Genomic DNA, 24,251 nt, shown 5'->3' on the forward strand with positions numbered 1-24,251 from the left:
AATATATATTTGTATATATAACACATAATATTCATATATTTTGTTACACGACATTTTAAATAAGTGCTTGATCCAAGTTCTTTTTCCCATTTTGTGTGTTTTTTTTTTAAAAAAAAGACTCCGTCATGTATTGAAATACCCGGGAAGTCCTATTTTTCCCAAAAAAAAAAACACTAATCTTGAAAGTTGTCTCTAGAAATATTATGTATGTATAATGAAATGTCACCATTAAACCAAAAGTATGGTCATTTGACTGGTCAGCAGAATGAATTCGATGCAGCCTTATTTTTAAAATATCTATACCAAAATATTAAAGTTTCTTAGTTTATTATAAAGTCATTCGTGTCGTACTTGAACCAATATAAATAGAGAAAACGTGCATTATTGCGATTATATTCAAAGATTCAATTTTCCGAACCTTGACTAAGTTGAGGCTGCTGTCGTTAATGGTCTCTCCTCCTAAACCCAAGAATTTGCAAATGAAAAACAGGTCCTTATCTTCTTTCTCTTGAAAAAAATCAACCTTTTTTGAGGATTTGAAGGTGGTCTCTTTGAATTCCGGTCATGGGGATTTGCCTCCAGAAACCTACTAAACTTGCTCCTGCTTCTTCCGGGCAATTCTCAGGTATGGGCTTTTATGCCAGAATTGGCTCATGATGGGTTTTCTTGATTATCTTGCTATTTAGTGTTGGATTTCTGTTTATGCCAGAAGATTGGGACAAGAATTTTGTATGTATTGGGTCACCTGAGGTCCTTCTGTTTGCCATTTCTAATGTACTGTAGTGTCTGTTTGAAGAGAATGCTTGCAGGGTTGGTACAAGAATTTTTTATTTTTATGCCCTGGGAGACCCATTTCATGTCTAACAGATGCTTTGATAAAAGGAAGAATTATTGAGGGAACAGTGCATTTTGAAGTAAAATAGAGTACTTACAAAATTTGTAGCAATTTTCACAATATTTTCTGTTGAATAATTGAATTAGATGGTGGAAGTTGTAAGAATGTGGTGTTGGATGCGTAGCACAGCTACGATATGAATTAAGTCGGCTCATGTGCTTGTCAAAATTGCCCGATTCAATCTCGAGCTTGATCTTGTGTATCATTACTTTGAGCTCGAAATTAGTTTTACTAGTTTGGCTCGAGGCATCTAATTCACATTCACAAGTTGATTTCATACATTTGCGAAGTTCAAAGGCGCCTTGGTTTACTTGATTATTTGACATCTTTCATTTGGCTTATCTAAGTTCTCCAATGAACTGACTCCAAAACATTATATCATACGACAAAGATGATTAAATGTCTGATTTGCAGCAGATATCTGCAAATTTTTTTTATGTTAGCCTTAGACAACAAGTAATCTTGTATTCACTTGTTCAACTTGTTCATTTTTCAGATAAGATCCCACCAGGACATACAACACAGGACAATTTATATTCTTCGAACCAGCCAAGTCATTCAGGCTTATTGTGCAGTGCTATTGCTGCATCGAAATTCGGTCAATTTCCCTCCAGCACTCTCAGATCCTTTACTTTCAATGATCTAAAGAATGCCACTAGAAATTTTCGGTTCGATAGCCTTCTTGGAGAGGGTGGATTTGGGCTCGTTTTCAAAGGATGGATAGACGAGCAAACTTTAACCCCCTGCAAACCGGGAACTGGGATGGTAGTTGCTGTCAAAAAACTCAAATCCGAAAGTTATCAAGGCCACAGGGAATGGCTTGTAAGTTCGTAAAAGACTAGCTAATTTTTCCATTAAATACACTTGGAAAATTGTAAAAAACTAATCTTTTTGTGATCCCACTTCTCTAACAGACGGAACTTAACTGTTTAAGTCTTCTACACCACGAAAATCTTGTGAAGCTGATTGGCTACTGCGCTGAATCTGAGTACAGGCTTTTAGTCTACGAGTACATGCCAAAAGGAAGCTTGGAAAATCACTTATTTAAAAGTAAGTGGATTATCTAAATTGGTTTGTTTTATTTATTTATTTATTTATTTTTCATTTACTTGGCTCTAGTTTCAATTTATTTATAGTGGTGAAATTTGTAATGATTTCAGAAGGAGCACAACTCATGACTTGGGCTACACGAACACGAATTGCTGTTGATGTTGCTCGAGGGTTATCTTACCTGCATAGCCTAGATGCCAATGTGATATACCGGGACTTGAAGGCATCCAATGTACTTCTCGATTCGGTATAACAAAATTCAACCTGGAACTATTGATACTCTGCAGGGCCATCTCTATATGTTATTCATCATATTTTATGTTTTTTTTTTATTTAGGAATTCAATGCAAAACTTTCCGACTTTGGTTTAGCAAGAGCTGGTCCTAAAGGCGACAGAACTCATGTTTCAACTCGGGTCATAGGAACCAAAGGCTATGCTGCACCAGAATACGTAGCAACAGGTTTGTTTTTATGTGAAAATAGAGCCATCGAATCTAACCAGATCTAACCTAATAGAGAAATAGCGAAACCATCATCCCTTTTAAGAAGACAATCTCTGTAATACATGCATATTTTTTAGAAACCGAAGTATATATTATAGAATAACCTTTGATACTATTAAAATTATGATATATTCTTTATGACTGAATCACGTAATTTCATGTTGTATTGTAGGTCGCTTGACTTCAAAATGTGATGTATACAGCTACGGTGTTGTGTTGCTGGAGCTGCTATCAGGGAAACGAGCACTTGGAGACGAGAACGTTGGTGGAGCCGACGAAACTTTGGTGGATTGGGCAAAACCATTCCTAAATGACAAGAGAAAAATGTTGAGAATCATGGATTCAAGATTGGGAGGTCAGTATCCTAAGAAGGATGCACAGTTCTTGGCTGTTCTCGCGCTACGATGCCTCAACACGGATCCCAGGAACCGACCGACCATGTCAGAGGTTGTGGTCACACTCGAACAGCTCCAAGCATCGATTGTGGCTAACAGGGTTTTAGTCGAAGCCAACAAGAAAAAATATGGTGGATAGGAAGTTGAACACCTCGTGTAGTAGATAGAAATTAATGTTGAGCAAATAGGTTACGGCGTACGAGGAACAATAAGGATTCGAGGGAGTTATCAAAATCTTAAATAAACATTTTTAATGGCTTCAGATTAAGATTATTTATCTTTTAGAAAAATATATATAAATAAAAAATTATTTGTCAGAAATATAATTACCTCATGATGATAATGTATGATTCAGAGTAAATAGATCAATGCAAAGTCAAATATGGTGTGCTAACCTCGGACCCGGATTACCTACAGAGGTGGTAAGCACTGGCATTTTTTAATATTTTTTTTTTATTCTTCTCTTCTTTTTTTTTTCACTTTTTTCCCCTCTTTTTCTCTCCATTTTCCTCCATTGAATAATATGATAATTTTTAAAATTTGTGGATACAACAAAATATAGCTACTTTTTATGCATACAAACACAGAGGTGTATATGTATGACTAAATATTTTTAGCTAAATAGAAATATATATTAAACATCATAGATATATATACATATATGCAAATTATATTAGATATCACATTATCGATAAATCAATATTTATTACATAAATATATAAAATAAATTATTATTGTCCATCAATCTTGATGGGTGGAGATCGTGTCCCCTGTTAAAATAACACTCATCAATTAAACATAATATCAAAAAACGATCATTTTTGTGCCATATAACAAGGACTGAAAGTCATAATATTATTATTAATTTAAATGCAACAGGCATACATATTAATGATCAGAACCACCAATATGAAAAGACCCTTGTCCAAAATTATTCCTCTAATGAACACACACACACACAGTTTAAAGGAGAACAAATATTTGCCCAAAAATACAACTAAATTAAACCACGCCTTGGATTTTGGTAGAGACATAGGAAAACGAACTCTTCAATGTATATATCCCTCCCGGGAGAAAAAAGTTCCCTTCTAAGAGAGATTCAAACGGAAGAACGGTAGACCATGATTCGTCTACAATTACTAATTACTATATAAACGATAAAAGGGGAATGGATCTATGACCCTCAGTCACTTAGGAAAGAAGAGTTTTCAAGTCCAATCTCTGAACGTGTCCGGCCTTCTTGTGAGACGCATTTTGCCTTTTGATCACGTAAGTCTCCCTGCACGTATCTCATCTGGTGTGCAATGTCTCTAATTTGTTTCTTTCATCTACTCTTCGTTTTTCCAAACAACGTCCTCGAGGCAGGTAGACAGATTTTTGTAGAACTGCGATAAAACGCTAAAAAGGATCAGAAATTTCAAGCGAATGTGGAAAATATATTGGTGCTGTCTTGTGAAAGTTAGGCAAAATTCAGTGTGTACCTTGTGGAACTCCAAGGTATCTCCCTTTGCCTTTCTGACCTCAACCATATGCAGAGAAGGGGCAACTTGAAAGACCTATTTTAATCCACATTTTGCATTACAAAAGACGAATATTGTATGACAAAAAATGGGAATAATTTCTAAGTGTACCTCGGTAGCAACGTTAAGGTTTCCTTTTCTTCCCGCTTTTATGTTTTCAAGCCTCATCTGAGAAAATAGCAGAAATAAAAGTGCCAAAAAGATTCGTTTAATGGGTTATAGCCAGCACAAGTACAAGAATTATCAGGAAAATATCACTATCACCACCTTGTAGTTCTTCTTGTGAACGTCAAAACCAAGTGGTTTTGCTGCTTGTTCGATTGACTTTATAATCTCATTGGCAGGGAGTTTAGATGTGAACCTTGTTTCCCTCTTAAATTCCTGCCATCGATGTATCGTCAATAAAAGAACAAATAAAACATTTCTACCAATGATGTTACACATCTGTAATAACAAAAAATGCAACGGAAAAGAGTTCCAACCTGTTCTGCATCGAATAGATACCCAAGATTGAGACCTTTTGACATGGAGATTAACTCAAAGGCGTTCATTGCCGTCGGTTGCTCCTCCTTTTTCTCCATCACAAGATGTTCCTGATAAAAGGCAAAAAGCTCTATGACTTAGAATATTGATTTCACCAAGAAAGAACAGAAAAATCACTGATGTGTAACAATCTCACCTCGGAATCCTTAAAAACAGCTTCAACATCATCCAAATTTGTATCTTCTTTCTCATCAAAAATCGGTGCTTTGTAGCCTTTCTTAAACCACTCATCTTCCAATATTTCAGGGATAGTAATACGCTGCATAAAAAATTCATAATAGCTCACATGAACATAAAATAGATTGGAGATGACATAAATTGCTAAAATAAGTTGAAATGTGATGCAACACAAATTAAGCCTGAAAAAAAAGTATTTTCAAGATTCTCACTTTCATGGGATTTGGTTCAAGAATCCGAGCAATTAATTTCATGGCACCAAAGGAAAACCATGGGGGGCAAGTGAATTCGGCAGAAGATATCTGGATATGTTGTCATAACAAAATTGATCAAAACAAAAACAAAAAATGCTTGGGGCATTATGATAAATGATTAACAAGGCACTAAAATTGCACAGATTACTTACTTTTGAATACAAGTTCATAAGATTTGCATCATCAAAAGGCAAGTATCCCGCAAGCAACACAAAGAGTATTACTCCACATGACCACAAGTCTGCAGTTGCTCCATCATAGCCTCGATCATTGAGGACCTATTCAGGTTAAAATCCATGAATCAAACCATGAAACATAAATAAAATGCGATTTAAGGGTAAGATAGTGGGATTCGCGAATCCTACCTCAGGTGCGACGTAATTTGGAGTTCCACAAGTAGTATGCAGTAAACCATCATCCTGGAAAATAATGAAATTTAATATTGTTATTAAGCTGATTTTGGGAATGGGAAGAACTATGAATTGTAAAACGTGAAAGAGTGATGCAGCAAATTTCATAATCAGAATACAATACTTACCCTGACTGTTTGAGATAGAGCACTTAATCCGAAATCAGAAACTTTTAGGTTCCCAGCATCGTCCATTAATAAGTTTTCCGGCTATTCCAGATTAGGTAATATCAAGTGTAAGAAATTTTGAACGAAAAGTATGGATGACAAATCAAGTGATAAACTCATGATAAAATTAAGTGATCAAAATTCTCTTACCTTCAGATCTCTGTGAAAGACTCCCCTACTATGGCAATAATCAACAGCATTAATGAGCTGTTGAAAATATTTTCTGGCATCATCTTCTTTCATCCGTCCATGATTCGCCTAAGTCATCACAAACATAACATTCCATATTCAATCAAGAAACAATAATTCCAAAAATTATACAAAAGTTCAAACAATACAGTATAGAAATTCGATAATCGGCATTACAACCGAGTCATGGAACTATGATTTTCTATAACATGCTTTCTGTGTGGTGGAAATAAGCTCGAATCTTACAATATTATCAAAGAGCTCTCCTCCAGTAACAAATTCCATGACAATAAATATCTTGGTCTTGCTCGCCATAACCTGAACACAAACAAGAATATAAGTTCCTATGGATAGAAAGAGAGGGAAATCAAGAAACAGATACTGACCTCATACAAGCGAACGACATTGGGATGCTTTATCAATTTCATTGTTGCGATTTCCCGCCTAATCTGCCAAAGTTGTGCATAAAAATATGTCAGATCCACCACAACAAAAAGAACAATATTTGATCGATCAAAATTGGTAACTTTACAAGAAAACTGTAATGCCTTTTAAGGCACAAAGGTAACATCTACCTGTTCAGCCATTTTGTGCTTCAGGACCTTGTCCTTGTCGAGAATCTTCAGAGCCACTGGTTGTCCAGTCTCAGAATTCTTAGCAAATTTCACTTTTGCAAATGTTCCCTCACCGATTGTCCTTCCAACTTCATATTTCCCAATTCTGCGCTTAATTTTGGGTTGACTCATCCGCAACTGATTTTCCCGCAGACTTGTTCTGCGCTCAGCGATAGCAGTCTTTAACAAGAACTTCCTGAACATAAAATTCGCTATCTTCAAACCCTTGAAAGTATCAGATCAAACAATACAAGAGTTCGGAGCAAGATGGATAGAGGTAGGAACTCAACAGATTTTGGAGGGTATAACTTGCATTTCTAGAAAAATGACAATTTAGTTTCGGGCAGATGTCCCAGCTAAGTCTGTCCATAAATTTACTATACAATCAAATTCAAAGAATAAACTTTCTACACTAATCAAACTATCAAAGTAGACTCTTCCTTCAACGGAAACCATTAACTTGATCACAGCTCTGTCACAGACATGAAGAAGAATATGCTGGAAATGAAAACCCAACAAAATTTCTCGGAATTCTTTTGGTATAGTCTTTACACAATTGAATCCCACAGGACAGACAAAACTTGAATCTTAAATGCAATTGAAAGCAGTGATCAGTTCACGAGCTAACAAACATATGTACGTAATGATGGACTAAAAGCTACATATTACTTTATCAATGACTTTATTAATTAATATTATTAATGACTAACTGAGTGGGACAAATGATTAGAAAAAACAGCACAAAAAAAACCAACCATGAGTAAAATAAACAAAAAAATGGGAGTGGAATCTACTTCCTACAATTGAAGACAATAAATCCATTATTAAATCACAACCAAATCCATTCTGAATTAGCAATAAATCTTTTTAGCTTTCCACCAAACTTAAAGATTCCCCAGAGGGATGCACCCACTCTCAGACCTCGTCCAAAACTTCCAAATCTAACAAAAGATGAGAGAAAAAACAACTGAAATTTAGCTCCCTTCCTCAAAGTAGGAAGAAATTTCCAAACCAAACCCAAAGAATCCGTACACCCAGTTTCATAAATCAATCGAGAATTTCAAAATAGAAATTTTTACAAAAAAATATAATCTTAAAACTAACAAGTATTGTCTGAAAGAACACTTTTCAAAGTACTGACATCTACGTGTTCTCAGCACCGACACGGGCTAGGATGCGTTCCAAACGATTCGGGTGCTAAAAACGAGATGAGACAAAAGAGATATACTCGGATTTGTACAAAACACGGTACTTAAAGCTCGATCAGCCGGAGAAGCGAAGCGGCTCTTGGATTCCAAATGGGTCAAAACAACTTCAAGAACCAAGATTTAAAATTGCAGAAAATAAAAGGAACCCCGAAAATAGATTGGCCAGCGGGTGCAAATGGGCCTTCAAGACTCAACAAATCACACGCAGTTAATGGAATAAAAAATCCAAGAAAACAACATTCGCCGCCTCAACATATCTCAACACAGGTACACAATCACCGCCATACCTGGTTCAACGCAATAATTCAGCTATAAAAGAAGGAATTTTCGGTTTGTCGCTGGAATTATTATTGTGGATGTTTATAATTATATACACGTTGTTGGGGACGCGTGACTGAAAACCGTACGATAATATGGGGAGCTTACAGGATAGTCACATGTTCCAAAACCCATCTTCCTTCGTTGATTTTTCATGGCCGGCCCTACTGCGATCATTTTCCTTCGATTAAAAAAATTAAAACTTATGCTCCAAAACAAAAACAAAAAATCAAAACTTTGTATATATTTCATTTTCAAAATATTAAATCTCCACAACTTTTTTTATCACAGATTTCTACCTCCATAAATACGTGACGACCTAGGAACATGGTTCTTATCCACATGATTTCTTGTATTGCGATTGGGCCACGTCGCCACCAGATTCTAAATTAATGAGATATTTCAGACAAATATTTATGAAAAAATATTATATAATATGTATTAATTTAAGTGAAAATATTATTTATTATGTTGAAAATAGATTTACAAATACATATCACAAGAGAAATGTTCTTTTTTTGTACAATTTATGATATTACATAATAAATATCATAAATATGATTTATTCCTTTAATAAAAAAAAACTTTTTCCCAATCCGAGGGAATAATAAGTAAATGTTATTTTTATATAAATTTATATTTTATTTTATTATTGCGTTGTTTCTCTATTAACCATACATAATTAATATATTACAATTAATTTTGTGAAAAAATATAGTTCGTGATAAACAAACAATTACAGCTCATCAATATCGTACCACATAGGGTAGGCCCACCAGTGTCAATAGGATATGCCAGTCGTATCCAGAATATTCTAGTATTGACCTAATTATGTAGTTACTCTTACCAATTTGAAATTAAACGAGGAAGATGTTTCTACATTTAATTGCATAAATAATTAATGGATAAACTCTGGTATATTATATTATATTATATTGTGCAATTTGGCGAAAAAGGCTCACCATATTTGACTATTTAATTAATTAATCACCACATTCGACACTCATATTCTCTTCTCTTATCAAGTTTTTTTTTTTTTTTTACGATGATAGAATCAGCATTTGTCGATGCACGATAATTATTTAATCAGTGTAATAATTTACAAAGCATGTTAGTTATAGAAGTGTTGTAAATATAATCTAACTCTTAATCAAACACTCACAAATTTCATCTACTCAAACACTCCTTCAGGTAAGGATGAGCACGGATCGGGTAATTCATATTTCTGGTACTCCGAGTTTATATTTTATATCCGGTCTCAAACCCGAAATAATCGAGTTATTCGAGTTGGGCCGCTTTTTTCAGAAATATTTATACAAAAATTATTAAATTATATTTATAGGTTTTTGTTAATTAAAATATACTTAAACTAAAATATTGAGAAAAAAAATTAGTATATTAGCATTTTTGACTGAAATAATTAACTAAAATAACACAAATTTTTAATATTGTTTACCAATTTAAATGATAAATAAATAAATAAAATCGGGTTTACTACCCGACAACCGACCAGACATATCGGCCGAAAGCGATAAAATACTTGAACTACACGAATTTGTATACCCAATCGGATTTGGGACCGGATTTAAAAAGGACAAACAATTGAAACAAAAACAATCTAGTGTATTATGACTAATCACCAGATTAAAACCAAAATTAGATAATTTATGTTAAAATTTTGCTAATTTTTTCAATAAAATTCCTAAAATTATCGCCATATCGATCTGATCTATTACATGTACTTTTAGATATATAATTTAAAAATGTTTTAAGCTTATTACAGACAATCCAGTGATGATTTTATGTTTTCCACGTCGTACGTTTGAATAGTCAAAACATATCAAGAAATTTTGGAATTGGACACAGCAAAACAACTAGTCTTGGATATATTTTGTGGCATGATATCCTTGTTGTCATATGTGTATATATAAAGCCGAGAAACTACTATAGTTTACGTGAAACATGCATGATCACATAATGATTATGAGATAATTTTAAATAAGTATGATAGAATTATTTATTAATTACATATTGACGAGGCCTGTATTGTAGTGTACAAACGATGTTTCTGGGCTTACTTTTAATTGTGCTTTCCGGGATTAGGGCTCAATTATCAAGCTATGGCATGAAATTAAAATTTAAAATAATTTTACCAAACCATACCATTTATGGTTTTCAAAGAGAAAATTATTATTTTTTTAATAATTAATTAGTCTATTTTGGGTTTGATCCGTTTAAGTGATTAAAATTTGAGATCTTACTACAGTAAATTGATATTTTTTTTAATTTTAGAACTTTTTTCTGCCATTCAAAGGGAAAAATCATTAAAGGTGTGTTTGGATTGATGTTTTTCGAATATATTTAAATGTTGTTTTTAGTTTTAGATAAACAAGATGATAAACTTCAAATTCACAATTGTATATTTATATAGCGTTTCATATTAATTATTATGGATTTCAAGTTCACTTCTAATAGAGACAATTGAAATCGATTATACTTTGTGTAACTAACATGACAAAAATGGATGTATAAATTATGAAATCAACAATGACATCGCAAGGCCAGGCTATCTTCTTCTTCAAGTGGAGGGACTTCATTCAGATCAAAGTTATTCACTATTTCTTGCTCCACAGGTGTCCAATATGTACAGTGGATCTTATGGGCGTCGAGTGCCTGGCCGGAGACAAAACTCCGCCCACTCCTCCGGCATTCATGTACAGCACAAGGGTCGTTGCTTCCCCGGCGTCCCCGCGCAGCCACTTGCCTCTGCTCGTTTATCCTGTTGTTAGGGTTTTCCGCCGCCCCCTGTTCCTGCATGCGAGCCCTATACCTTCTTATGTGGTGGCCTTTATGGATGGCCACGGATCGAAAACTGGCGAAAGTCCGGTTGCAAATGTCGCACACTGGTTGGATTTTGGCTGTCTCCTGGTTTATGAGTTGGATTCTCTTCGTTTCTGTTTGGACCTCCGCGGCCTCCTGGTTTATGAGTTGGATTCTCTTCTTGACTGGCAAATCCGTAACATGCAGGATGGATCTGTCTGGTGGAGTCTGTTTCGACGATCCGGCGACATCCCAGAGAACCGCCATTGCTGCACAAGAATTGTATTCTTCTGCATCTGCAACAGTGGCCGGACCCAAGCCGCTTCCTTTCAGCACCGCAGGGACGGAAGCTGCCATTGATAAATATTATCTATATATGAACAGAAACGGTAGAATATAGAATCGATATAATTCGAGAATTGGCCATGGTGATTTATCTAGCTTTTTTTTAAGCTATTCAAATCCAGCTGCGATTGAGTGAGGATTTCATGCTGGAGGCCACTTGTCCGATGAAATGGTTGGAATTTGTTGAATCCTACGGAAAAAATACTAAGTGGGTTTTTCGTATTGTAGTAATTGCTCTTTGATTTGCGTTAGATAACGAAATATGTGATCAGATTGCTTTTGTATTTGAGCAATTCATTTCAAATGCTCGGCATGCATTTTTTTTGACTGATTTGGATGAATTTAAATATTTTTTATTTAATTCAATTTTTTTCAAGTAAATGCTACAAATATGTATATTTCATAAATTTTTGGAACAGTTTTGAAGCTTCTTGAAGTGAATGAAATAAAAATATTTTATTAAATTCAACTTTTTATTCACTTTTGGAGAAGAATTGTAGAAAATATCGAAATCATGGATTTTTATAGCATTCCGGAAATGATGTCCAGGGCTCGAAGTTTTTTTTTTTTAAAAAAAAATGGTACTAATACATTTGAACATAATATAAATTTCTAATTTAAAATAACATTAGTAGGAACGATTTGGCTCATTTTATATATACTAATAAAGATGCATACGCATTGCATATGTTATTATTAATTTTAATTTGATCAAATAATACTAAATAATCGACACGAAATTATTTTTAATTTAAAAGAGTTGTTTGATTTTAAAAAAAAATTTTGTTTAGATTTTTCAATATAAAATATGAAGTAACTTGAGTATGATTTTAATAGGTTAAGAAAGATAATTATGAAAGTAAATATTTTAATATATTTTAAAATAATTAGTTTAAGATTTTAAATTTAATAATATAATATAGATATATGAATTATTATTATTATTATTATTATTATTATTATTATTATTTGATTTAATTATTAATTTTTTTCTAACAAATTGGACGTGAGACACACGGGTCACGACCTCGCTCATTTTATGAGTCAATAAACTTAAGAAAATAGTGAACGGCCAGATTTCTTTGCTAATATAATACTTATCCGAATATAACGGTGCAGATCTTCCCACGTCATTCAAATCTATCCTTCCCAAAGTCGCCGTTTTGTCGATTATATCCTTCCCTCTCCACCTTAACTGACTCCGGCGATCCATCCCGGACAAGCTATTTCTATCTCTGCGTATACATACATATAGATACATACTGTACTGTGATTTTTGTGTTGGCGGAACGATGGGGAATGGGAATGGTAGAGAAGAAGGCTGTCCTAATGGCGGCGGAGATGAGGCGTCTGGGAGTCCGGTACACGAACCGAATGAGCGCATGGATTGGTTTGATTTAATGCTCAGCTTTCCTACGCATGATCAGCGTCAGTCTCGATCCCCGCTCTTGTTTTCCTCTCTATGTATTGTATGTGTCTATACAAGTTAAGAACCTTTGGTCGAAGAAAATGCATCGTTTCTATGCACCGGAATTTATTTCTGTCGTATTAGTTTGTAAGTTGGCAAATTCTGAGCGATATCGCAAAGTAGTCATTGTTAATTAGTGAGTTGCTGCAGTAAGTATTTGATTTGCTAAATGGCTACGAGTGAAATTATTTAGTCGTAACCAGCGCAAATGGTCAGCGTTGATTGATATTGCTGGGAAGGCAGGAACGTTTGAACTGTAGTTTGGTATATTCCACCTGATTTTCTCTCTCTTAGATGGTCCATGCATAAAGAGCCAAAGATGCTAAATTAGAAATCGGTAATGCAATGATGGAAAGTGAGTTTCATGATGGGGTTCCATCGATATTTGGTGATCGTTACTTTTCGTAGCTTATTCAATGTGTAACTGTTCAATCATACATCCTGCTCTGAATTACATTTACTCAGTTGTAGAGAAAATGATGAGTGTTACCGAACACAAGCTTGTATGTAATTTTGATTGCTTACATAGAAACATGTATTGATCCCTTTACAATATCTTTATCATCAATATCTTGAAGTGTGTTTAGTTGGGGAAGGGGAGATATTTGCTGATATAGTGATATTGTTTTTGTTTCTGGGGTATTGGTGTCATCTTTTTTCAGCATCCAAAACTTTAACTTTTGTTCTCTGGAGAATCTATGTGTTGTGGTTTTTTGGTTAGTTTATATTATGTATTTGATGTTTTTCTACAATATGGCAGGCTCCAGTAGATCCTCTACCAAGGGATAATGGCCCCTCATTCAACCCATCGCGGCAGAATGGATACCAGAGAGCTGCTGATCACCCCTTTGAACAAGGTATGCCAGTTGTAATTAGTTGGAGTTTTGGAGGAAGCAATGTATCCGTGGAAGGGTCTTGGGACAACTGGAGGTCAAGGTATATTTCATCATTCAGCCATAATTAATTCATTTGTGAGATTTTTCATGTGTCAATTTATTATGATGTCAGATAAGCATCCTGAATCAGTATGTTGTCTCACTAGCTTCCTAGTAGGATGGCTTTAAATGCTGAAGCAAAGTCTGAATTCATGCAGGAAAATACTCCAGAGATCAGGCAAAGACCACTCAATTCTCTTGGTCCTCCCACCAGGTATATACTGTTACAGATTCATTGTGGATGGTGAAGTGAAGTATGCTCCAGATCTTCCGTGCGACTCTGATGAGATGGGTCGTCGCTCTAATATTCTTGATGTCAATGTAAGTGAATAATATTCTTGTGCATATAACTTGGTATGGCTTGTCTTAGAAATTCTTATTAATATTTAGCCTTCATTTGTCCTTAACGTTTAAAAGCTCAAGTGCATTAGCTTACTGCACAGCAACTTGCAGTATTTGATCCAAACAAGTGTTTCCTATTCTTTGTTTTTTTCTGCGGCGGCTAAAAGTTGTCTCCTAGAAAGTTAACTCTTGATATGCTAGAGAAATTGAGATGCCACCGGCGTTGTAAAGTAATGCTCTTGTAAAGTAATGCTCTCACGTTCCAATTTCACAGAAACTTTGTAGGAACATCTCATATAATTAAAATTAAATAATCTCATTGCATATTTATTTTTCTAAGAAAATACTGACACAGAGGATTCATGTGGCCAAGTCTAGGCAAACGTTGTTCTAGTAAATAAAAAATTTATTACTCAGAAAAAGAGTGCAAATTTACTGGAAATTTAAATGAGATACCTCAGTATTGCCCTCTTCTGACTATTAATACATAAAATGTTTGTCTCTAGCAATGCTAACTAATTAAGGTGTTGATCATATACCATCATTGACTCTTTCTTGAACAGTTTCTTTGTTAAATTTACAGAATTATGTTCCGGAAAACCTTGACAGTGTGGCAGAGTTTGAAGCTCCCCCATCACCGGACTCCAGCTACAGTCAAGCTTTCCCTGGAGATGAAGATTTTGCTAAGGATCCGATGTTGGTTCCACCACAACTCCAATCAACTGTGTTTGACTCTGAAAACTGTAAAGAGACCACTTCTTCGTCGAAACCCCAGCATGTGGAGCTTAACCACCTATTTGTAGAAAAAGGATGTTTGTCTCAATCTGTTGTTGCTCTGGGTCTGACTCATCGGTTCCAATCCAAGTATGTGACCGTTGTCCTTTATAAACCACTCAAGAGATGATCCTATTCTTGCTCATTAAATCTTTACTTCTGCAATCATCTTATCATGTTACTGTGTATAAACTTTATTAATGTTTGCCTCTTGTACATTATGTTGTTTTGTCTACGGTATATCTGGTTTACAGAAGCAATGAGAAATCACTTGCATCTTATCTTTCTTATTTGCTCTTTTATTATTTGAACTAATTCGGCATCTATGTCTTTAGTCTTGAGCAGCTTCTGCTTTGAAAAAAAATTGTCTTTTTAAGGTGTGAAGTGGAGAGGCTGAAAATACCTCTCATCAGCTTTTATTGCCTCTACAAGTCTCTTCGCTCGTCTTTCCCTATATTTGTTTATATTTCTCTTCTTGCTGGTTGCTTCTATCCTTTGTTTTTGCCTTTTGTCTTCATTGTGCATTCTAGTGAGTTGTGAATGGAATTGAATGGATTATATTCCTGGGTTAAACATTCTGCAAATATTTGATAATATATTTAATATACCAAGTGAATGTTCGGTGCATCTCTCATATGTTGATTGTTTGTCTTAATGGGTAATTGAGTATATCTAGGGAACCAAAACAAGATAAAGGGATGGCTTAGGATTATTGGCTCTGAATTATGAACTTGTCGATTAAACCCATTGTGCAGCCAAAGTATATTGAAGATGCCAAGACGACTAGTTTCGCCACTCGGAAGATTATATATTTTTATTTATTATGGGGATGAGAGAGATTAGAAACTATTCAGTATGAATGCCTCCTTAAATTAACCTTCAAATGCGAGCAACAAAGCGATTGACCTATAGCTCTTTAATACGAGACACAAGAGAGGACCATCTATATTTGGTCGCTTTGTGGAGCTATAGAATGATACCGGGGATGTCCAACAACCAAATCGTAGCCTGTCCACATAAGTCTCAAAAACTCAGAGTTCACCAGTTATTCCATGTTCATGAACCTGGTTTGAGATAGGGAATTTTGTACCGAACGGAAATACCGATGAAATAGGCGTATGAATACTTATGGTGAAGGGGGCAGAAAGCATTCCGTTTTCAAGCCACAAAATCTAGAGCAAGGAACGAACTAGGGCATGAAACTACGGCTCTAAGACAATAATGCCCAGAAAAAGAAAAGGAAGAACTGACGGGAGTATGTCTAAATAAGATATTTACAGAAATCCGTAAAAGAAAGGGAGAAGCCGTATACATTAATTAACTAAAAATAAACAAACACACATACGAAAATATAGAAATGGAGTCGACAACTTAGAATATCCACAAATTAATCAACGGGTCAAACATAACTCGAAGTTGTCCAAATTGGTTCTTAATATCAAATATTGAAAACTTACATGGACAACCCAAATAACCAAAGCAGAGGACAAAGTGAATCAGCATAAATTGAAGAACGGCACTAAACTACTACGCAAACAAAAGAGTAGGCAAGTACCAAACAATGCTAATAAAGCATAACACATCCTAACAAACAGAAATCTCAGATAACTTCTCTTCCCCAGCTTCCTTGTTTTTTCCTTGTACTTTTTAAATATTTAGCTTGGGTTGTTCAGTTCTCATTTGGCCATCATAATTTTGACAAACTCCTCGTAGTTAATCTGTCCATCGCCATCAACATCAGCCTCACGGATCATCTCATCAACTTCCTCGTCAGTGAGCTTCTCCCCAAGATTTGTCATGACATGGCGAAGTTCAGCTGCAGAGATGAATCCATTCTGATCCTTGTCGAAAACCCGAAAAGCTTCCTTGAGCTCCTCTTCAGAATCAGTGTCCTTCATCTTTCGGGCCATCAGGTTTAGGAACTCTGGGAAATCGATAGTTCCATTACCATCAGCATCAACCTCATTGATCATATCCTGAAGTTCAGCCTCTGTGGGGTTCTGTCCCAAAGAGCGCATTACTGTCCCAAGCTCCTTGGTGGTAATGCAACCTGTCCAGTATTCACAAGAAACAACAAGAGACACCAAGTTTGCAAACTTTATAAGGTTTATGGTGATTCTATAAGAATAATATGGAAAAGTCCGTAACGCGAGCTTCCCTATCTAATATGCAATGACTGGGTAAGCATAAAGTAAGAAAAAATGTACCAACCATTCAACTAATTACTTCAATAAACTCAAAATTCAAAGTTGTAGTTGATAAAGTATCCAATGCTTGTTCCAAGCCTCTTAACCTTCCCAGATTAAAAAAGAACAAAATGAAAACATTTTCAAAAATGTCAAAACGACTTCACTCAAAATTAACAGCTCGAAACAAGTATACCAGCATGATTCATTGCTTTGACTTTGCTGTGAAAAACTGAAAAACAAGTGACAACAAACTCCAGCATCCAGTGCAGTAGAGCATCGGATTACGAAAAACACAAAAAGCACTGATTTTTCACCAATCATTCTCAATACGAGGCTAACGTATATGCACATAAACGATTCAACAAACCCCAGCATCTGAATATCATAAACCAACTTCATTTCTTTTTTTCCTTTAAAAAAGGAAACTTCCCACCATCGGCCCGACAAGTCCTTCCGATTTCGATCATAAAAGCACGACTCATTAACAAATGATACACAATCACGCAAACACAACAAAGCTGCGCTCCATCATCACGCGTATATATTTAGCGCACGATCCACATTTTTCAATCGAAATCCAAGATCACCACGAACGTTTGCATATACGCAACAAACCAATAACGCCCATAAAACCAATAACCACGAACATATCTACACAATAACATATCCAATCATTCGCGCACCAAAATAAAATAGATATAGAAAAGGCGACTCACCGTCGCCATCCTTGTCAAATAGAGAAAAAGCCTCCTTGAATTCCGAGATCTGATCGTCCGTAAGCTGATCCGCCATTTTCTTTCCTCTTCAGCTAAGACTGCAGAATCGCAGCGACTAATTTGAACCGTGAGAGAGAGAGATTGGTGCGTGCGTCAACGGAGAAAATGTAGAAGTGAGAGAGAGGTGATGCTTTTTCCTTTTCCGTTTATTTTCTTTTAATTTCAATTTTTTTATTAAAAATAATAATATTTCAATTTTTTTATTAAAAATAATAATGTTTTGGTAAATTATAACTATTTTCTTGCTTTCTAATTCCCGCTGAAATTTTTTTGAACGGTATTTAAATAATAATAATTATTATATTTAAAACTCTCTAATAAATTATATTGATAGGTCTATGTGATACGAATATTTACACTCTCTCTCACCCCCACGCACATACAACAACGGCACCGGTGGATATCATTACTATTAGAAAAATCGCTAGTGTGAATTTGTCTGTCTACGTATTTTTTCAAATATCTCAAGTAAATCTATCGTTACACGTACATATTGCGTGTTTGTATAATATTTTTTTATAATTTATTTAGTTTATATTTAAATGAGGACCAAAATGTACTTATAAGAAATAGTGAAGACTACACTGCAATTTTGATATATGAATTAAAAAAATAAATAAGAAAAAAAAGGGAAAAAAATACTCAAATAAAAATTGAACCTACAACGTGTAGATTTAAGAAACAAAAACTATATCCGCTAGCTGCATGTGACTTGCATTTAAAATTTAATACTTTATTAATTTATATATTTATTAAAACAGATAATGAACCAAAATTTAGTTACTCTATGTATATCAAATTTAATAATATAATATAGATAATATAGAAGTATAGATATATCTTTTCAATGAGATGTAGTTCTTTTTTTATTAAAAAATCAACATATGTTATATAATATATTTTTGACATCAAAAAGTAATATTTTTTTCTCAAAACAATATATATTACATAATATTTTTCATAATATAAGTGCAAACTAATATTTTAAATATAACAAGTAATACTTCTCATACGTCAGGTCGGAATTTAATAATCAATTATTAAATTTAGTAAACATAAATATTTGAATAATATCTTACTCAGGCGGTGTTGTTTTATACAATCAAGTATTAAATTTAGTAAACATGAATATTTGAATAATTGCTTAATATTTTTTTATATAATATAATGAATATATTTATTTTTAAATATTATTAACAAATACTATAAAAAAAATATTTATAACATTTGAGATAATGTTCAAAATTTAACAATCTTTAAAGTTAAATTGGGTTTTTATCATTTTATTTCATATATTTGATGAGTTGAACTGTTAATAATAAAAAATAGAAAAAAACATTTAAAAATCATATAATATTTAGTTTATCAAATTTTTAAAAAATAAATAAAAATTTTCAATCCATCTCATTTATTAGATGGATGAATTTGATTAAAATTTTAAATTATTTTTTAGAGCATATAAAAAATTATGCTAAAGTTCTAATTAAGATTGATAATAATAATGTAAATTTACGAGAATTCAATATGCCAAAAATTCATGGTGACACTTTTCACTGGAAAATTGGAAAATTTATATCATTAAAAAATGTATATTTTATTCAATATTTTAGATAATATATAATAGTTTAACAAAACCCAAAATCATAAATTAAATTAATTGAAATAACATTATCAATAAAGAATTTAAATTTAGTTTATATTTTCAAAAGACATTAGATTCAAATTTTATTTTTTTAAAAAAAATCGAAAATACTTCACATTTTGTTATGAATTTATTTATTATTTTTTCAAATATTTAACGTGATAGATAAATAAATTAATATCGATAAATAATTTCTTGTATACCATGTTGCTTTTGACAGGAACTAGTATTTTTTGGCAGATTTTCTCATATATGATATGCACGATTTGTTATTTTAAGTACTTAATTATTAAAATTAGTAAAACATGAGCATTGAATAAACATATAAAATTATTGATATTATGTAATGAATGTATTTAAATTTTAAATATTATTATATAAAAAAAATTATATCACTTGAGATATTACTCAAATGAATATAACAATCTTATGCCGTGAAATTGTCGTCTTTACTATTATATCCGATATATTGATTGAGTTGAATTATTATTGATAAAAAAAAATGAAAAAATATATAAAAAATATATATTTTATTTAGTCTATAAAAATTGTAAAGAACAACTAAATATTTTTTAAACAGTAAAATATATTGTCATTTAGTACCTTAATAAATTTTGATTAAAATTTTAAATTTTTTTGAAAACATGTTAAAAAATTTTATACTACATTTCTGATTAATATTTATAATAATTTAACTTTTCATGGTTTCATTTTACTTTATCTGTATACACATGCAATCAGCATAAATAAAGTACTTGATTATATTTTAATACAAATGAATCGTAATTCAATATTGAAACTCATTTGTAAACACTGTATATTCTACATTCGTTCCTAGTCGATTTAGCCGCCTAAAAATAAAGATAAAAGTCGCTTGAGTTTGAGACTAACATCTGTGATGTTGTGTACCGTGTTTCATAGTAAGGGCATAGAGATGTCTGATCGTGCATATGGATAATCATACGATGATTGTACCGAACTACCCTATCTCGAACTTTCCAAATGGTTATCATTCATCGAGATGAAAAATCTGTGGTTATGATTGTACATGATTAGTCCTTGCGACCCAGGACAACACTGAGGCTCTGCATACTAGGATTGTGCTTTGACTTGTTTACCGACTCAGCGAGGGTCACAAGGTGGCGAGGTTGGGTGCAATTGCGACATATGTAGGAGTCAGTACATTGTAGTCGGGAATTCGTCGCTAACCTACGGGTGTTGATATTGGTTCTTGTAGGCACTATCAGTGATACCTAATGAATCATGAAGCGATGCTACTAGAAGCTCTTACAATGATTTGATGGGTTTAATCAGAAATGGTTTCTGACTTTCTATGATGAAATGTTGGTTCATTGAACGTGGGCAAATTAGAGTAAGCCCGAATAAAGGAAATTTTCCTGAATCACAAAGAGTTGTGAACCCACGGCTAGCCGTATCCCTAAACCATTGAAGGTCATACAAATACTAATTTATTTGTCATGTTGAGATAATGAATTAAATGAGTTGAATTTATAAGAAATAAGTTTGATATGATCAATTGATAAGCTTATAAATAAAATTTCTGAGAGCTTAACTGTTAAATATGGTCAAAGAGAGTGCACCTGCCTTATTTAGAGATTGATGATCTCGAAACTAAAGCGTGCGTCATAATAACAAACAAGTTGGAATTGTCACATCACGAGATTATAAGAGTATAAACCCATCATGCTAATTTATTAAAGTTGGAATTTAAACTTATGGAATTATGATGAGATTAACGTAATGGGAGCATGGATAATGGGCTTATAAGATTTTAAGTCCGTCATGTTAATTTATTAAAGTTCAAATGAGTTTTAATAATTAAATTATATTTTAATTCATAAAATATAACACATTAAGTTTTTATTAAATATGGTATTGATTTGTGTAATATGAAAATATTATGTTACCATAATTTTAAAAAACGTACACACAAAACAAAATAATATTGATGCGTGATATTATAAAAAATATATGCATTATTCGAGATTGGTTTGATATGGGATGCTTAGAATCTAAAATTAACTTAATTAATCTAACTAACTAAGTAAATGATAGATTATAATTAAAATAAAGATTTTATTATTCTTATCTTAAAACCATGCATTCGGTGGAAATAAAAAGAAGGACGAAACAATAATGTTAAGCTCTAAAAAAAAAAATCCCAATTTTGCAAGAAAAATTCGGCTTATAATATTGAGTCGATTTCTTATTCGTGTTCCATCTCTACGCAAAATATGTTCTAATTTTCTAGTGTTCTAGTGCAAGTTAGAAGAAGAACAAGTAATCCGGTCGTGGACCTGATTCAAAGATCGAAGAAGGAGGTTCGAAGAAAGTTCGTAGGGATTTACGACAAGAGTTACGTCTGCTAACACCGGAGTAGTTGGTGTCAATTGAAAAATTCACTAAAGGTATATTCTTCAACATCATATGTATGTTTATTCAATTTAAATCATACGAGTGTTCAAATATTTTGATTGTCAAAATAAAATTTTTAAACTTTTGATGCGATTTGGACACGAGAAAAACGAGATCCCAACACCCACTTATTTTATTTTATATATATATATATATATAAATTTTATTCATTAGTAAATATAACGTGGTTGTGCATAGTTTTTATATCTCATTATTATAGCACTAACTCGTTTTTTGTAACTTAAATGATGTATTTCTTCTTTTCTTATAACTTTATAAAGGAGGATAAATTTATAAATATTTTTTAAAAATATTTAAAAATACTATCTCAAAATCATTGTATTGTGATAAATCACATTAAAAAATACTCGTTGAGATATGTGATTCATCATTGCATCATTTTTCTTTTTTATTTTATTTAATTTATAAATACAAGAGATAAATGGATATTAGAGTATTTTTGGGTATGCTATCATAAAGGTAATAAACTTATATTACATATAAAAGTTCAATTTTAATTCGATTTACGATATTTATATATTTTATAGATCCCACGTATCCAAACCAATTTTAGACTTTTGGATTTTACAATAGTATACATCTTTATGCAATTATGCTAGAAAGAGTTTGAAATTCACATTAACTATATTAATATCAATACAAACACATAGTTTTCAAATAAAGTTCTCACAAACTTAATTATCCATAAATCTAATATAAATGTTATTTCAAATCTCGAATCCAAAATTTCAAATTATTTTGATTTGTTTGTACTGATTTATTTTATTGATTGGTGATTTTATGTGAAATTCAACTTACTCTCTCCATATATAATACATATTTTAGGCAAAAAACTTGTGTGTATTTTGTGAGACGGATCTCTTATTTGAGTTATCCACGAAAATATATTACTATTTATGTTAATAATATTATTTTTTATTATGAATATCGATAGGATCGACAATGAGATCGTCTCAAAATATAATAACTTTATATTTTAACCGGTAAATCGAAATATAAGATCAAATATTGTAAATTAAATCGAAATTGTCTGGACAAGTAGATAACATTAAACGAAATGTAATATGGATTTTCTATACAAAAAGACAATAAAATCCTCCAACGACCGTGCACACGTACGAGTAGGACGTGTGGCGGCGAGGAGGACATCGTTTATATTACCAAAAGCTGAGTGGTACGCAGTGTCCACTCTTCAACTGCTTCTCTCTTCTCTCCTGCAACGCGTAGCTTTCGTAAGCAAGGTGTTGAAGCGGTTCCATTTTTAGGGTTTTCTCACTCGATTATGCTCTTTTATGTTGTTATTTACCGTGCTTCTTCCACCTTGAATCTCGAGCGTAGTGTCAGGATGTTTTGTGGAGTCACATTTGGGTTTTTTTCGCATTTTTGTGTTTCACTGCAAATAAGTGATGGGTTTGCGTTGTTTCTTCGTTTTATGTAGAGATCTCGGTGTATTGGTGTTATATTTCGTGATTTCGTTTGATTAATTTTGACCCGTTTTTTGTTCAAATTTACAACTGGGCTGCTTTTTTATTTTTTATTTCTTTGCTTTTTGTTGCTTGCATGACTGTTTTTTGGCTCGATGTGTGACGTTTAGGCACATATTTTTGCATACAGTTTCATATTGAGCTTGCTTGGTCTTTGGTGTTTTTTTTGCTCGTTTAACTACATTTCCTAAGATTTGTTTTTAACTTCCTCTTTTTTTGTCTCATTTTGGTTCTTGTTTCTTGGCTTCTGAGTAGCTTCTTGTTTTTCCTTTGGTATATTCGAGTATTGAAAAAAAAAACTGTTTCTATTTTTTTGTCTGGAAGAAATATATATATATCTGTTATTTTGTCTTGTTTTGGCATGCGACGACCTCATGTAGCATGTCTGCATGTGCATAGCTAGAAAATGCGTGTTCCATTGTACATTCCTTTTTTTAAGTTTACTCACCAGTCAGATGTAGTTTGTGATCTGTTAAAACTTATTTCTTCTTGCGGTTCTTTCATTTATTTTGGGGAATTTATATCTAAATACATGTGATCCTTCTTGTTCTTCTCTACTCAAACATGATGTTTTATGGGAAAGATGCTCTCAGAACTTTGCTGTGCTAAGTAGATTTGTTTCCGAGTAGTCTGTTCTGTAACTTTAGACATTGTTTTCGGTTATCAAACTATGATGTATTTTATGTATTCATCTTATTTTATGGCTATTGGTTTTTATCTGTCCTCTTTGTTCTAGATATGTGCCCCCTAAATAAGGAGCTGTCTTTTTACTGCCC

The 24,251-nt window shown here is 33.0% G+C and overlaps 4 protein-coding genes across 5 annotated transcripts; 2 read left to right on the plus strand and 2 right to left on the minus strand.

Moving 5' to 3' along the window:
* Nucleotides 1-370: 370 nt before the first annotated feature.
* Nucleotides 371-3,111, plus strand: LOC140967221 (probable serine/threonine-protein kinase PBL3). The gene is made up of 6 exons (XM_073427622.1): nucleotides 371-625; nucleotides 1,392-1,717; nucleotides 1,810-1,945; nucleotides 2,056-2,192; nucleotides 2,283-2,406; nucleotides 2,621-3,111. Exons 1-6 carry the CDS (start codon nucleotides 565-567, stop codon nucleotides 2,980-2,982), a joined length of 1,146 nt encoding a protein of 381 aa, XP_073283723.1. The 5' UTR covers nucleotides 371-564; the 3' UTR covers nucleotides 2,983-3,111.
* A 567-nt stretch (nucleotides 3,112-3,678) lies between these two features.
* Nucleotides 3,679-6,913, minus strand: LOC140967219 (CBL-interacting serine/threonine-protein kinase 3-like). Its single transcript, XM_073427621.1, has 14 exons — nucleotides 6,679-6,913; nucleotides 6,490-6,552; nucleotides 6,350-6,421; nucleotides 6,065-6,172; nucleotides 5,876-5,956; nucleotides 5,703-5,756; nucleotides 5,490-5,615; nucleotides 5,296-5,385; nucleotides 5,043-5,165; nucleotides 4,846-4,956; nucleotides 4,631-4,744; nucleotides 4,475-4,531; nucleotides 4,325-4,399; nucleotides 3,679-4,228 (listed from the first exon to the last, which is right to left on the minus strand). Exons 1-14 carry the CDS (start codon nucleotides 6,847-6,849, stop codon nucleotides 4,172-4,174), a joined length of 1,302 nt encoding a protein of 433 aa, XP_073283722.1. The 5' UTR covers nucleotides 6,850-6,913; the 3' UTR covers nucleotides 3,679-4,171.
* Nucleotides 6,914-12,540: 5,627 nt separating this feature from the next.
* LOC140967277 (SNF1-related protein kinase regulatory subunit beta-1-like) lies at nucleotides 12,541-15,206 on the plus strand. 2 transcript variants are annotated; one of them, XM_073427709.1, is made up of 4 exons: nucleotides 12,541-12,881; nucleotides 13,647-13,812; nucleotides 13,970-14,132; nucleotides 14,737-15,206. In XM_073427709.1, exons 1-4 carry the CDS (start codon nucleotides 12,701-12,703, stop codon nucleotides 15,055-15,057), a joined length of 831 nt encoding a protein of 276 aa, XP_073283810.1. In that variant the 5' UTR covers nucleotides 12,541-12,700; the 3' UTR covers nucleotides 15,058-15,206. The 2 variants fall into 2 exon arrangements, with proteins under 2 accessions (XP_073283810.1, XP_073283809.1); XM_073427708.1 differs by having other exon boundaries at nucleotides 12,544-12,868; nucleotides 13,634-13,812.
* A 1,071-nt stretch (nucleotides 15,207-16,277) lies between these two features.
* On the minus strand, nucleotides 16,278-18,047 carry LOC140967278 (calmodulin-7-like). The gene is made up of 2 exons (XM_073427710.1): nucleotides 17,833-18,047; nucleotides 16,278-16,977 (listed from the first exon to the last, which is right to left on the minus strand). Exons 1-2 carry the CDS (start codon nucleotides 17,906-17,908, stop codon nucleotides 16,604-16,606), a joined length of 450 nt encoding a protein of 149 aa, XP_073283811.1. The 5' UTR covers nucleotides 17,909-18,047; the 3' UTR covers nucleotides 16,278-16,603.
* Nucleotides 18,048-24,251: the final 6,204 nt, after the last annotated feature.

The sequence above is a fragment of the Primulina huaijiensis genome, unplaced genomic scaffold, assembly GCF_012295235.1.
Source record: "Primulina huaijiensis isolate GDHJ02 unplaced genomic scaffold, ASM1229523v2 scaffold24871, whole genome shotgun sequence".
In the NCBI taxonomy this organism is placed as follows: Eukaryota; Viridiplantae; Streptophyta; class Magnoliopsida; order Lamiales; family Gesneriaceae; genus Primulina; species Primulina huaijiensis.

Excerpts from the sequence above, each read along its gene's own strand:
- LOC140967221 (XM_073427622.1), top strand. The coding sequence starts at position 565 with ATGGGGATTTGCCTCCAGAAACCTACTAAACTTGCTCCTGCTTCTTCC. Across the intron at positions 1,718-1,809 it reads AAGGCCACAGGGAATGGCTT|ACGGAACTTAACTGTTTAAG; the intron begins GTAAGTTCGTAA and ends CTTCTCTAACAG. Across the intron at positions 2,407-2,620 it reads ACCAGAATACGTAGCAACAG|GTCGCTTGACTTCAAAATGT; the intron begins GTTTGTTTTTAT and ends GTTGTATTGTAG.
- LOC140967219 (XM_073427621.1), bottom strand. The coding sequence starts at position 6,849 with ATGAGTCAACCCAAAATTAAGCGCAGAATTGGGAAATATGAAGTTGGA. Across the intron at positions 5,616-5,702 it reads CAAATTACGTCGCACCTGAG|GTCCTCAATGATCGAGGCTA; the intron begins GTAGGATTCGCG and ends TAACCTGAATAG. Across the intron at positions 5,386-5,489 it reads TTATGAACTTGTATTCAAAA|ATATCTTCTGCCGAATTCAC; the intron begins GTAAGTAATCTG and ends CAACATATCCAG.
- LOC140967277 (XM_073427709.1), top strand. The coding sequence starts at position 12,701 with ATGGGGAATGGGAATGGTAGAGAAGAAGGCTGTCCTAATGGCGGCGGA. Across the intron at positions 13,813-13,969 it reads TGGGACAACTGGAGGTCAAG|GAAAATACTCCAGAGATCAG; the intron begins GTATATTTCATC and ends GAATTCATGCAG. Across the intron at positions 14,133-14,736 it reads CTAATATTCTTGATGTCAAT|AATTATGTTCCGGAAAACCT; the intron begins GTAAGTGAATAA and ends TTAAATTTACAG.
- LOC140967278 (XM_073427710.1), bottom strand. The coding sequence starts at position 17,908 with ATGGCGGATCAGCTTACGGACGATCAGATCTCGGAATTCAAGGAGGCT. Across the intron at positions 16,978-17,832 it reads ATTTGACAAGGATGGCGACG|GTTGCATTACCACCAAGGAG; the intron begins GTGAGTCGCCTT and ends AATACTGGACAG.